At 48.2% G+C, this 15,068-nt stretch overlaps 1 protein-coding gene, 1 non-coding gene and 1 pseudogene across 2 annotated transcripts in view; 2 read left to right on the plus strand and 1 right to left on the minus strand.

The window, feature by feature from the left end:
- Positions 1–3,209, plus strand: part of Aff1 (ALF transcription elongation factor 1) — a 168,081-nt gene extending 164,872 nt beyond the window's left edge. The window contains exons 20-21 of the mRNA XM_059274853.1: positions 931–1,154; positions 1,985–3,209. Of these exons, the coding sequence (XP_059130836.1) occupies positions 931–1,154; positions 1,985–2,106 (346 nt within the window). The 3' untranslated portion in view covers positions 2,107–3,209. The remainder of the gene's footprint in view (positions 1–930; positions 1,155–1,984) is intronic.
- Positions 87–192, plus strand: LOC131921361 (U6 spliceosomal RNA). The gene has a single exon (XR_009381979.1). It is a non-coding gene; the product is annotated as a U6 spliceosomal RNA (small nuclear RNA).
- Positions 3,210–12,182: 8,973 nt separating the features above from the next.
- LOC131920457 (small ribosomal subunit protein eS26-like) lies at positions 12,183–12,721 on the minus strand (annotated as a pseudogene).
- Between the last annotated feature and the right edge of the window lie 2,347 nt (positions 12,722–15,068).

The raw sequence follows: 15,068 nt of genomic DNA on the forward strand, positions 1-15,068 counted from the left end.
GCTTTTAGAGAGCATTGAATGTAATTCAGACCCATGTCTAGCAATCAAAAAGGGAGGGACTTAAGTGGCCTCTTAAAGAACGTCCTGTGCTCCCTCGGGCAGCACGTATATTAAAACTGGAATGATACACAGAAGATTAGCATGGCCCTGTGCAAAGATGACATGCAAGTCTGCGAAGTGTTCCATATTAAAAACAAACAAACAAACAAACAAACAAACCCACATTGTGAGGAAGGAGTCTGGTCCGAGAGCATGTGCTGTCATTCACGTGACTTAGCGAGGACGGCTTCTCTGTACCAGCCCTCACAGCTGCCAGGGTGCAGCAGCCCCGCCACCCGGGCAGCTCCCTCTCTAGTGTTCGACACTGACAGCTCTGTTCGTGCGGCGGCTTCTGCCCCACCTTTCCATCTTCTGTCATGCTTATGTGATTGAGCTGTTTTCCTCCTTGGGCCCAACTGAAGCACGTGAGCTCGTAGGACCAGGCCATCAGCCAAGGACAGGAGAGGGTACTGGGCTCCTGACCACACCCCCTGTGCACAGCCTGCCGCTGGTCTGTATTTACTGGCTCAGTAGGAGTAGGAGCCAGGCATGAACTTTACCTCTGCGCTGCTGTGACCCAGAGAAGGAAAGAGAAATGCATAGAAAGTGGTTCAAGTGTTGGCTCTGTGGCACAGCCTCAGGTCGGTGGCTCTGTGGCACAGCCTCAGGTCGGAGAGTCGGGTCTGACAAGGTTTACTGCCCAGTGGAGGCACAGCTCAGGGTGAGAACCCAGGTCAGTCTTCCACATGTGCCTTTGATCTTTTAAGGGTGTCTTTAGCAGTGATTATTGTTTTGGGGGAACACACCCTGAAATTTAGACTGCAGTCTAGAAACGGTGGTCTGTGATCTGCCAGCTTATGTGATTAACCAAGTCTCTCTCCATCCTTGCAGGAGCACAGGCGTTCCGTCCCCCCTCTCCCCGATGCCTTCTCCTGCCAGCTCCGTAGGGTCCCAGTCGAGTGCTGGTAGCATGGGGAGCAGTGGGGTGCCGGCCACCGTCAGTACCCCGGTCACCATCCAGAACATGACCTCCTCGTACGTCACCATCACATCCCACGTCCTTAAGGCCTTCGACCTTTGGGACCAGGCGGAGGCCCTTACAAAGAAGAATAAAGGTGAGGGGCTGTGGCAGTGGCTGGTGTGGTGTGGCGGTGGGAGGTGAGGTGTTTTGGTTCCTGTTTACGTTCTCATGAAGCAACAGAGATAGGTAGCCACTCTTCTTATCCCTCTGCTCCGCTTCCTAACCGGCTGCAGATCTTCCTTGAGGTCTGTGGTGTGAGCTAGATTTCCGAGGCCGGATCTCTGCTGAGCCACATTAGACTTGGCCTTAGCACTCTGCCTCTTGGCACATGTTGGCATCATTGTTCCGGCCTGAACCGAACCGCTAGCGAAAGGGCGGAGCTGGAGCGGAGGTGCGGGCCGCTGTCCCTCGGCTCAGCATGTGCGAGATGAAGCCGCACTGACCCTTTGATTTCAGCATGTTAAGATGACTGGCTACAGTCCGAGACGTACAGCGTAGCACACACTATTATTGAGACCTGTTTAGGGAGGACCGGGAACTCCAGGTTTGAGTCAGGGGAAGTGAATGGTGCTCGTGCCAAAGTTCACACACACAAGTGCCCGGTGACCACCATTAGATCTTCCCGGTGGAAGAAGATGGCCGGCGCTGTAGCTCTCGATTTCCCCCCAGCCTCTTTGCCTCCTCTCGTGCATTCCTTGATCACAATGCATCACTTGGACACTACACACACCACTGTACTAGGCGTGAGTTACAGATTCAACTCAGGAGGAGGTGGGCTGTCAAGAATTAGCCAGCACTTAGAGACGAGCATGCTAGGTGAGCCACAGGATATTGTGGGGATACTGTCCCCGGACTATTGGTCTCCATTTTAATTTGATGCCGTACATGTGCATTTACTCATGTGTGGTTTGGGTTTCATTGCAGAATTCTTTGCTCAGCTCAGCACAAAGGTGCGTGTCTTGGCCCTCAACAGCAGCCTGGTGGACCTGGTGCACTACACAAGACAGGGTCTGCAGCGGCTGAAACAAGCCCCCAAAGCTCCCTAATGCAGGCTGGGCTTACCCAATGCCTTGGAATGTCTTTGCACAATTGGAAGCCTTGATCCAGTGTAGACGACTGTCTGATCGGGATGTTGACAACACTCAAGAAGTGAAGCGCCGTGAGATGGCCAGTACGCTTGCCCACTTAAACTCACAAGCCTGCGTGGCCATCAGCTGGACACTGGTTAGCAGAGCGGACGATGGTAAATGATCTGCCTTTCCCAGTGGAAGGACAGAAGTGCAATGGAGCCTAACTGGCGTATGAATGGTCGAGACACATTTCTGGTTTTTATTTTCTGTTGGTTTGGACAATAGGATACAAGTTGAACTGAAAGGAAGAGAGGCAGATTCCTGTCATCTCAGTAGCCACACTAGTTCACTTCCAGAAGGAATTTTTTTTTTAAATAATAATAATTTTTGGTGAAGGGTTTTATGGGTATATATTTTTTCTTTTCAAGTTTTAAAGAAAACATTGTTTAATAAATTCTAATGGCCACCTGTAAAATAGAAGTTGTGAAGGATTCCACTGTGCCTCACTTCCGGCAGTGAACAGTGGCTCTGACACTGAGTATTGTCATTTAGAAGATTGAAGGTGACGCCTCCCCCCTCTCCCCTCCCCCAGTGCCTAGAGTCCTGCACACTGTCTAGCTCTGGTCTCTTTGGCTGCACTGAGAGCATCCCAGGTCAGCCCTAGAGGAGCGGCAGCATTTAGATCCAGGATCCGTCTTACCGTCTTCCCGGCATCCCAGGAAGCTTCATACTTCCTGCTGCCACACTCCTGGAACGTGACTGGCTAAGCAACGCCCTCTATTGTTTTACATTTCCCACGGTGCGTGTGGGCAAAGGGAGCCAGTGTCTGCCTTGGGCAGGAGGCTGATGTACCTCATCATCTGTCTCCTAGAGCCCCAGGTGCCGCCGGAGCCGTGGCAGCTGGTGCCTCAGTGAACGAACTCGAGATCTTCCTACAGAGGCTGTATTTTTCTGCTACAAATTATATTTATAGCAAAACTCAACTTTTCCAAAGCCCTTGATTATCCAGGGGATACTGCCTCCCTGAGAGGATGTGGAGATTTGGGGGGATTAATTCAACTTAAAAAAAAAAAAAGAAACCCATCACCACACCCCTTCACTCCAGACCATCTTCTCAGGTACCGTGACTCGATGACGCTGAAGAGGACCTGTGACCCTCCCAAGCTCTACCCCACCCACATTAAACCAAGTCCACTCGACAGAAAGTGAAAGGACACACTCAGAATTCACACCTGCCCATAAGCACAGGCCTTTCACTGAAACTCGAAGGTTATTACTGGAATACTCCTCAGTGCAGTTTTTTAAAAGCCGATTCTTTTTACCCCTTCTAGAAGGTAGACTTTGCACGTGTTATGGCCGGTTGCTGTTTGTTCTCCTCACTCCCCATCTCCACTTCCTACCAGCCCTGCTGTGTGTCTGCATCTGTAGAGAGTGGAGACGGGAGACCCATCTTAGTGAGAGTGCCTGAGGTTACTTGGGTGATGGGTGGGAAGACTTTCTTGGTACCTTGGTGAGTCTACACAGGGGCTGCAGGTGAGTGTGATGCTGGGTGTTTGTCTGTCCTCTGAGCCTTTCATCCTGCTTTGGATAAAGCCAGAGAACAGCTGGCTACCTTGCGCACATCTGAGCATGGACTGTGGCCGTGATCTGACGAAGCAGCTTTTTACTAACAGGCTGAAGCAAAGCCACGTTTCTTTAAAGTTACCTGAGCTGCAGCATGTGGCAGGCTGACCCTGGATCTTTGTCACCTCTTGAGCAGAGTTGGCTTGTGGACTCTTGAGGATCTTTTCCCTTCTCCCATTGCTCGTCTATGGACAGCAAGGGCTGTACCTTTAAAACAAGCTGCCTGTCACAGGGCTGTGATTGGGTCTGGTCGAGGCACATTGTGCCAAAGCACGAGTGTGTCCTGCCGGCAGGCCACTGCGCCCCTTGACTGAACAAGTCCAGCCAGAGCAGGAAGAACGGGGCCGCCTCATCCTTTGTCCTGGACTGTTTTCTCCTCAATTTACTACAGTTTTGTTTGTACCTTGAAAACTAATGAATTTGGACAGACCTGTTTGTACCAATGTGGTCTGTCTGTGAACCAGATAGGTTCCCCGAAACGCTGTCCTAAAGCGAGCGGGCCTCCAGCCGCCCTTTTACTGGAGTGAACACAGTGGCTGGTCAGTGCGTCACTGCTCGTGGTGGAAGCCCGAAGAAACTTTCCAACCGTTTGCACTTTCCACTATATGCTTACAGTTTCCAAAGGCAACTTTCCCCCTGAGGTGATTCATTTGGAAGGACTATAAATTCACCCTTTGAGTGTGTGAGGTTCCTGTAGCCATAGAAGAGCATATACTTCATGGTGAAGTAGGCAGCGTATTGGGAGTGAACATGAATCTTTGCCTTTCCCACCACAAAGGGTGTGTATGGCCTGTCTGGCCGCAACAGAAAGTAGAGGGACACACGTCTTTCCCAAGTGTTGAATGTTTTCAGAAATAATTAAAATTGGATACATGTGAAAGCCCTGCTAGATAAAAGCCCGTGGCTGAAGCCCGTTGCTCTTTGTTAAGGAGGGCAGGCCCCATGGGAGCAGGAGGAGCAGGAGGAGCAGGAGGAGCAGTGTGTGCAGCCCAGCAAGTGCACCCTATGATTGCATGGGAAGTACCCGATTTATTTTGTAGCTGTTTTGACAGTGTTTGTCCATCCTCTAGACAGACAGGACCCCACCCATGCCTGTGTTCTCTAATTCTAGATCTTAGGACGTTTAGAGCGGGTTCTTCCCCATCTCAATTGAAAATGTGCCTTAACTGACACCTTGTGTATTGATGTTAGGGACAGGACCTCGATCTTAGAATTCCTGCTTACAGAGCACTGTGGGCTCCACAGCGACGCTCTCTGATGCCCAGGACGAGAGAGTCATCTAGACGTAAAATTGTGCCTTTGTTGACCAAACAGTTTCTGAAGTAATGCTGTCGGTTTTGCCACGGCTTCAAGGGTTTATGTTTACTTTCCTGTTTTGTGAAGTTTGAGGTGTATTTGTGCATCTTAAGCTAAGTGAGTTGGGCTTAAAAAAATCTTTCCATGCCTCCTACAGATTACTTCTTTCTCTTAATGATTTATTTTCCCAACACTACAAAGCATCTTTGAAAATTTTCCACTTCATCTGTTTCAGTCTTTAAATACTTTAGCAATATTTAACTCTAAGAATGTTGTGGGCTCCTTTTAGAAACACAGAAGAATAGATTTTTCTCCCTGGAGAATGAGCTACGGCTTTGCAGCTGGGAAGATGCTGGGCTGCTGGTCGGTTCTGGTCCATTTGGAGATAACGGGTGTGAGGACTTTTCCTGTGCCTTTAACTTGTTGTCCTGTGGAAGGGAAGTTCAAGGGCAGAAGGGCATGGTGTTGGGATTTTCCTTCAAAGTCTGGAAGTGGTATTTCTACCAGGTAACCCCCCAATACGTGGTCCAGTCATGCCGGCTTACTGTTGAGAACAGTTGCCTTATGGCCATGCTCTTATTGAGGATGCATTGACAAGCACATGTCTTCAGGAGGCTGTAAATCCTTGGGGGTGAATCACACTATATTCTGTCCCACTGTGCATCTGACATCAGCAGTTACTGTGATGAACAAGAAGTGCCTCTTTCCCCACCTGAGGGAGCCAGAGGATAGGAAGGAAGCCTAGAGCTCCCGGGAGCCTGTATGTTGCTACATCTGTCCGTAGGACACTGGAATAAGGCCACTGACAGGCAGGCCACGCTGCACTGCTGGGTCACGCCGTGGTTGACCTAAGGAAGATGGACTCACTTTGCCTAGGTGTTTTAGCAATACTCAATGCAGGCAGTATTAAGTTTGCCTTTGTTCAGGCCATGATGTGTGTGTATTGCTAATACTGCACACCCTCACGATATCAAGTACACACTGTTCATGTTGGGGTGTGTGCACGTGTGTCCCCGAATCTTGTTTTAATTTTTTCTGAATGTGATCATATTTTGGATGATACCTGAGCAGGGTTCCCTTTTTTTTTATTTATTACCATTATATATTATATTATATATTATATATTTACTTTCTTATAATGTTAGAGAAAAGTCAAATCTTGGTATTATTAAAATTGCTTTAAGAATGAGTAGGTTGTCCAGGTGATCATGAAAATCACTGGTATGTCTTTAAAATAATGAGTTTTTCTTTGATTACCATGAAATAATGTGCCAGCTCTCACTAATACGATGGTTTTGTATGCGGACTCGGGAAGCTTTGCTGCTCCCGGGGAAGGTATACAAGAATAAGGGAAACACCACATTTTTATCAGCTTCAGAAACGGAACTGCAAACTTGGGGCTTTTGTGAATAAAATTTAGCTGCCTTGTAGAATCCTTTGAAAGAGGCAGACATGATCTGTGAGAGAATTTTTCTTTTTTTTTTTTAAAGGAGAAAAATCTGCAAAAGGTCCTTCCAAAGAAAATGTGCCACAGATCTTTTGTTTTTCTCTGTAATGAGGATTAAGTGCTGTTTTACAAAATGTAATTATTGACTTGTTCATCTTCACAGTCTTTCCTTTCCACAAGATCAAACTGTAGAAAAAAATATTTAATAAAAATTTAGAGAAATCATTGGAGTTGGGCCTGTGGTTTTTATTTTGCCCACATATGGCAATTCTTGTTTGTTTGCTGGGCCAGGGTCTGTCTGGAGCCCAAGGCTGAGCTCAGGCTCACAGGTCCGCCTGCCTCACCTACCCAGCGCTGGCACACACCGCCATGCCAAGCCGCCAGCTATGGTCAGAGTGACACTCTGCTGTGTTCACAGCATGTTTATATTGTTGATGTGGGGAAGAAGTGCCGCCCTGAACGCTAGGAGCCTCTCTTGGTTTGCTGTGGCAGACAAGCTGTAGAACCCTCAGCGCTGAGGGACCGGGGGATGTCAGGCTCTAAGGAAACCCCTCAACAGTTGTCAGGCTCTAAGGAAACCCCTCAACAGTTGCTGGACATTAGACAAGAGTCAGGCACTGGCTCCGATTTCCTGGATTTGGCCCTCAGCTCCTCAGCTTTCTAGCTCTGTGGCTTTGGACTTGTCACGTAACCTCTCTGGTCTTGTCGTTTATATGATTGCTCCTCCATCAGATTGAAAAGGCCAGAGAAGACCAGTTTAACCCGGTTTTCCATTTTCATCCTCTTAGTCCTAATGACAGAATATGACCCATCGAGCAAGCCCATGGTGAGGGTGACTAGTGTACGTGTAGGAAGGGAGCCTGTGCTCACTGACAGATCTCAGCTGAGGTGGGACTGAGAGATGGGTCTTCTGGGGTATGTGATGTTTTTTCATGAAGACTTGTATAACCTTACACTTCAGCAGTGGCTGTACTGACTCATCTAACCAGCTGTCTCTTAGATACCCAGACTTTGTAATTTGGGGGTGTTACAAAGCTGTGGTTCTCAACCTGTGGGTTGTGACCATTTGCCAAACTTCTATCTCTGAAAATATTGGCACTCTGATTCCTAACAGTAGCAGAATTACAGTTCTGAAGTAGCAACGGAAAGAACTTTATGACTTAGGGTCACCACATGAGGAGTTGTGTTAGAGGATCGCAGCGTTAGGAAGGCTGAGAACCACTGGTGTAAAGGAAATGTCCATGACTATCCCTGAAACAATGCTTGTGAGGAAACATCAAACCACTTCCTGGGATAAATTCTTGAAGTGGATTACAGAGTGAAAAGATGCAGACATTCCCCATCCATACAGAAAACAGAACAAGCAGTACAATACATACACATACCGACCATTCTGAGGGAAAGTGTAGGTAAGGGGCAAACGTTTTCCCCTAAAAGTTTTAGCATGTGCCTCTCTGGACACTTGCAAGTACAGCCACAACATCACTGCAGATGCTAAGAAAACATCCACATTTGACATTCACACCCTGCCAGTGCCCTCAAGGTGTCCTGCAGACATCAACATGGGTTCAACTGTATTGTGCATTTTCTGTGGTCGTTCTGCCTGAGTCCAGGGAGGCGCATCACCGAGGCCACGTTACGACACTCGGCCCCACCGTTCCCACCATCACTGTGCATTTGGATGCTTCAGGAGTTTACAGTGCCCGCAGAGACTTCTGTTCAGGGCCCATTGGAGCGATTTCAGTGTTCAGATTCACTACAAATAATGATGTAGCTCTTTACTGGACTATAAGCAGAGGTCTATAGTCTAGCTGTGACCAGGTCATTGGACTGTCTGGTTTTAGGAGCAGGACTCTGAGCACTTGTGGTTTCCTAGCAGACCACACTCTGCTGAAATGAGACTTAGGTGAGACACCAGGGCTCTGATAATGGAGGCTTTTGCCCTGCTAACAGGCTGGAGGGTGGGCCTGGAAACGCTCCCAACAGACAGTTCTATTTTGGCTGTAAAAGGCCATGTACCTGCTCCGGATTTAAACCCTTCTTTAAACCCCTCTTCCCTGTTACTGGGCTGCCCCTAAGAAGAAACAATTATGGGTTTTTACATCTCTGCTGCTAAATATTCCTGCAAATTACACTCTAAGTACCACTGCTTGGCACCAAAGTGAAAACAAAAGAATACTCAGGTGCCTTGGCCCATCCTCACGGACCCACTACAGACTGCAAGAGGCCATCAGTGGCCCATCCTCACAGATCCACTACAGACTGTAGGAGGCCGTCAGTGGCCCATCCTCACAGACCCACTACAGACTGCAGGAGGCTGCCAGTGGCCCATCCTCACAGATCCACTACAGACTGTAGGAGGCCGTCAGTGGCCCATCCTCACAGACCCACTACAGACTGCAGGAGGCTGCCAGTGGCCCATCCTCACAGATCCACTACAGACTGTAGGAGGCCATCAGTGGCCCATCCTCACAGACCCACTACAGACTGTAGGAGGCCGTCAGTGGCCCATCCTCACAGACCCACTACAGACTGTAGGAGGCCGTCAGTGGCCCATCCTCACAGACCCACTACAGACTGCAGGAGGCTGTCAGTGGCCCATTCTCTTATGGACTCATACTACAGACTGCAGGAAGCTGTCAATGGCCCACTTCCCTGCTTTCCCACCTCCACTGGTGACCTGTGCAGAAGCTGGAGCAGATGTGATGTAACCTGGTCCTCATGACTGACTGGAGTCAGATGAACTTCTGGAGAGGAGCTGACTGAGATGTTCGCTTGGCTCCACCATGATGTTTACTGGCAGAGTCTAATCCACATGTTGGTGTAGTTTTACAAGTCGTCTTTAGGACTGGATCAAAGTTTATACCAAACGTCAAAGTTCTCTTGAGATGTGGGCCTCACTGCATGTTCTAGGCTGGTGTTGAAAACGGTCTGTGTACCAGGCTAGCCCTGGTTTCACTATCTGTGTACCAGGCTAGCCTTGGTTTCAGTATCTATCTCTATTAGTTACTTTTTGTTGCTGAAATACCGTGGCCAGCAGCACTTAATGGGAGAGTTACTCTGGCTCACAGATCCAGAGCAGAGTCAGTAAAGGCGAGGAAAGGATGTCAGCAGGAACAGGAGGTGGAGGGAGAACAGCAGTGGGACGCTTCCTCCAGCAAGGTTCCCGTCCTAAAGGGTCCACAGCCTCTCAGACAGTGGCACCAACTGGGGACCCAGTGCTCAAATGTGAAAACCATGGAGGGCGTTTCCTCAACCAACCAAAGCGTCCTGCCCTAGCTGCCCAAGTGCTAGAAGTATAGGTGTGTGCCACCATGCCTGGCTCAAACTTTACAATTTCTAACGCCGGAGAGGAGGTCTGGGATAAGGTCAGGTTTATTCAAAACAGTGCACTCAGGACACAGAATCAGCCTCTCGCTCCCAAGGGAGATGGGGAAGGTCCGGAGAAGGTCACCGAGCTGTAGCTTCAGCAAGCCCTCCACAGTCCAAGGCCGGGGAGAAGTGGGGGTGCCTCTTCTCCCCTGCTCTTACCCAGTCACGAATCTCCAGAGAAGAACACGCCCATTGAGCCAAGCCGCTCCAATACAATTGGTTATCGGACCAAATTCCCACAACAAATTTCAGTGTCACCACACTCCCTTCCTACCAAATGTGGATTAGCTAACACGGTAGACAAGTGAGAGGGTCGGTTCCCTGGTGAGCAACGCAGAGGTTGACCTCAAGCTGTTCTGACACATGGAGCAGTCAGTCCACTGTGCCACCCCCTGGTCATTCCTTTCTAGGTGCTGGGCCATGGACCTCAGTACCCTGGCATCCTACCACTGAGCCACTGAGTTCCAGCATCTGGCCATTTTATTATTATCTTTACATGGTCTAGTGAAGTGGAGGCTGAAAGGATGTGGTGGGTCTAAGTCAACAGAGACATCTCCACCGGCCTCAGCCACCTCACAGGTGTAAACCCTCATACCAAAAAGGCCTTAAGGCAGAAGGTGGATGAAATCAGGAACAAAATTTGGTCTTGATTTTATTGTCCCTTGTAAAGTTAAATATAAGTCAGGGTTGGTTGAATGGCTTAGCAGGTAAAGGCACTTGCTACGAAGCTGGACGACCTCAGTTTGGTCTCTGGGTATCACGTGGCAGGAGGAGAAAACTGACTCCCACATGTTGTCCAGTGCCCCACCCCACCCAAATAAACAATTTCTTTTTAATTAAAAAAGCCCCCAGCCTGGCATCTGAAGTATCAATAGTGGTAAAGAAGGAAGTATTTTAAATCTGGGCTCAGGCTCTTCTCAGTATGCTAACTAAAGAAAATCACGAAATAAATACAAATTTTAACAAGCCAGGTTTGAAGTTAGGCTTCTCATTAGGGCCAGGTTTCCCAGATATAAGTGCAGAATTGGCCACTAGATGGCAACCGTTTCCTTTGGCTTTAACCACAAAGATTTCACATCTTGTAGAATGAAATAAACAAATAAGAAGCCAGAGGATGGAATTTAGAGAACCGAGAAATTGTTTTTTTCTGGTGGGAATATAATATTGTATGACCGGATTGTATAACCGTGTATCAGGGTTTAAAAACGTTAAAATTAAGTTACATAAATCCCAACAATTTTACAGGCAAGAAAAGGAAAAAACAGTTTATCATCAATCACAGCATTCACCCACAAAATAACCTAGAGAGCCACCATGGCATCACAAGATGTGGTGTATGTGTGTAATGGAAGACCATTTGGAGTGCATGTGACTGTGCATGAGGCTGAGCTCATAAACCTGAGGCCAAGGGAGATAAGCCAGAGGCAAGACTGCACTGCATTAATGTGACTCGCTGCTGCCCAGAAAAGGGGCATATTTATAGATGGCAAGTACGCCAGTGCCACTGCCCAGAAAAGGGAAGGCTTGGGGGAACTAACTCTGGGAGGTGATGAAGCATTCCACGTCCGGATTATGAAGAGCTGGCACAGTTCTGTAGCGTCACCGAGTCACTGACGGACACTTACAAAAGCGTCAGTAAACCTGACCCCAAAGCCCTGCACCGGACCAGGAACTAGGAAACGAGAGAAGACAAACAGTGTGACATTGACCCCGGCTGTCCTACCTCTGGTTCCCAGACAAGAAAGAGGAACACAGCTGTTGTCCAAAGGCTGAGTGGGGAGAGCTGCCAGGGGAAGGGTTTTTGCTACATTTGTTAACTAACAGTAATATTTTTTTTTTAATGGTTGACATACATCTTTATTAATCTTAGCACTCAAGAGGCAGAGGGCCCTAAGTTCAAAGCCAGCAAAATATCTGATCATGTCTCAAAACGAAAAGATTGGCTCAAAATTTGGCATTCTATGACCAAATAACAGTCTGCATGGCTGGAAGCCACAGTGAGTGCCCTCCCTACATTTCCAGGAATGTGATCATCTTGGCTGACCCAGTTTGTCCCCCAGAACCACGTAAAAAGGCTGAGCTTGGTTCACACATAAACAGAACCCCGCAGCTCACCAGCTGGCTAGCTTGCAGAGACTACCTCAAAAAATAAGGTATATAGAGCCTAAAACAACACCAGGTTTGTTCTGCCTTACGGTCTCCAGAGGCACACAGAGAAAATGAAATAACACAGTTCACACCTGGCATAGACACATTCAAATGCTACATAAAAGTGTGAGTCCCATTTTACTTTCCACGGTGTTTTTTCTTGTCTTTATGAAGCCATCTCTTTACATGGTGGAGGTCGTGGTGCAGCACCAGCAGGTCTAAGTCGTGGTGGGGGTGTTCAGTCCTTGCGGGCTTCATGGGATCGATTCCTGACTACCTTGCTATGAATAGCACAGCTCACGCAGTAATGCAGCTTGACATAGAGTTTGGGAAGCATGTAAGCGTCGAAGACATTTGCTTCAGATATATATCCCTGACAGCAGCGGCCTCTACAGTGTTCTGAATGATGATTTTTTTGTTTTGTTTTGTTTTTGTTTTTGTTTTTTGAGACAGGGTTTCTCCGTGTAGCTTTGCGCCTTTCCTGGAACTCACTTGGTAGCCCAGGCTGGCCTGGAACTCACAGAGATTCACCTGGCTCTGCCTCCCGAGTGCTGGAATTAAAGGCGTGTGCCACCACCACCGGGATGAGGAACTTCTTATTGGCCTTGTCTTTGGGCACGCGCCGGTGCAGTTCATGCAGCCGACTGGCTGCACATGGCCATGGCCCTTTTTGGCACGACTGTTGTTTCTTCTTCTTTTGGTCATCTTGGAGCCAAGACCCGAAAGAGGCAACATTTGTTCTTAAACAGGTATAAAGTTCTCGTCATAATTCTTTTCCAAGTCTCTATCTGCACCCCAGGACGTTTCTGATGACTCACAGCACTTCCGTGGATACTGTTAGCTTCCTAAACTTACACACTTGAGACGTTCAGGGAAAAGAAAAACACTTGCCGTGATGGTTTCTCTGCACCGAGGCATCACACTGGTCCTGAATTTTTCTTTTATCATCAAATTCACTCAAGAAACTTTAGGGGTGATAAGTATTTGATCAAAAAGTTCATTCAAGCTGGAGGTAGTGGCATACAACTTTATTCTCAGGAGTCAGGAGGCAGACACAGGTGGATCTCTGTGAGCCTGAGGATAGCTTGGTCTACAAGAGTGAGTTCCAGCCCAGCCAGGGCTACATAGTGAGATGCTGTATTTAAAGATGCTCACTCGCTCTAAGATAGTCAGCAAACCTCAGGGAGGAATGTGGTGCTGAGAGAAAGGTAGTGAGTGCTTTTTCCTCTGGATTGCAGAGGGGCAGCAGCAACACTCTGCTGAAAACACCTTACAAGACAGAGCCTTGACAGTTTGGTGTGATGGTGCCCGCCTCTAATTCAATCACTGGGGATGCTGAGGCAGGAGGACTTCCACAGGTTCAAGGCTGCCCCGAGCTACACAGTGAACTCAAGACTAGCCTGGGCTACATCTTTTTGCCTTCTCAAAAAAAACCCCAAAAATTAAAAGGAAGGGGTTCTGGAATGATAGAGATAATACTGGCAACATTCCTGAATTCTTTTAACACCCCCCCCCAACGCTGCCAGAGCCAGGAAGATACAAAATCCTTCACAGAGACTCTAGAGCACAGCAATCAAAGTATAAAACCTGTTCAATGGACACAGCTGCACTGATTCACCAGGCAGGGGACCAGGGTCCTAGGCACTCACTGGGAGAGTGCTGTGGATAATTGATTGATAAATAAAATGCTGATTGGCCAGTAGCCAGGCAGGAAGTATAGGCAGGACAAAGAGAGAGGAGAAGTCTGGGAAGTGGAAGGTTGAGGCAGAGAGATGCTGCCAGCCACCACCATGAGGAGCAGGATGTAAAGTACTGGTAAGCCACGAGCCACGTGGCAAGGTATAGAATAATAGAAATGGGTTAATTTAAGCTATAAGAACAGATAGCAGAAGCCTGCCACGGCCATACAGTGTATAAGCAATATAAGTCTCTGTGTGTTTACTTGGGTCTGAGCGGCTGTGGGACTGGTGGGTGACAGAGATTTGTCCTGACCGTGGGCCAGGCAGGACCAGGAAAACTTTAGCTACAGGGGAGTCACCTTGAGGAATCAGCTGGAACTGGTAGTTCTGTGCCCTCAACAGCAGGTGAGAACAGGGAAACTAAGGCAGTATCTGAAACAGCTACAGATCTGTGGGCACCAGTAATAACTAATGAGCCCAAGACCACGCAGAGCTGGGCGTGGTGGTTCACACTGGAGCGCAGCTCCTGGGAGGCTGAGGCAGGATCACATAGGCCAGCCTCAACTACAGAGCTCTTGCCTCAAAGCCAAGGGTGAAGACGAGGCTCACTAGCAGAGCAAGCAAGGCCCCAGGTCTGACCCCAGGGCTGCAAACAAACAAAACCAGCCAACCAAGTCCAGGTGACAAATGACAAAGCAGGCAGACATTTCCAAACACACTGCTTAAAACGGACAACGGTCAAACCTCGGTGTGCACGGACAACACACGACCTCAGTGTGCACGGACGACACACGACCTCAGTGTGCATAGACAACACCCAACCTCAGTGTGCACAGACAACACACACAGATACGGAGAAGGAACAGGAAATTTCAAACAGTCAAAGAGAGTACCTTCCTAGTTTGCTGAAAAACTAAAGTTACACGAAACAGCCTCTCCATGAACACACACACACACACACACACACACACACACACACACACTTCTAAACTCAGAGACCAGGGAAAAACATGTAATTAATATTTACAAATATTTTAAGGTGAACATATGTAAAACTTGTGTCAGCAAATAAGTGTCTTTGTTTTGTTTCCCGTTACTGTGACAACTACCCCGACACACGACATGCACATGCACACACGAGTAAAGGAAAAAGCATACCCAGAGAGCCGGCCACCAGTGCTGCTGGGAGCTCCTAACCCCTGGCCAGGAACTCAGGGAGCACCCATGCCTTGCACTGCGGTTTTCTTTTTGGAGCAGAACTGTCACCCAGGCAGGGCAATTTCATTCAAGCTTTTAAGTTACATTTTAAAATTAGCTGAGTAGTGGGTCTGCATAAGACATTTTCATACATCCTGAGTTTTGGTTAATTCTCC

The sequence above is a fragment of the Peromyscus eremicus genome, chromosome 10 (genome assembly GCF_949786415.1).
Source record: "Peromyscus eremicus chromosome 10, PerEre_H2_v1, whole genome shotgun sequence".
Classification (NCBI taxonomy): Eukaryota; Metazoa; Chordata; class Mammalia; order Rodentia; family Cricetidae; genus Peromyscus; species Peromyscus eremicus.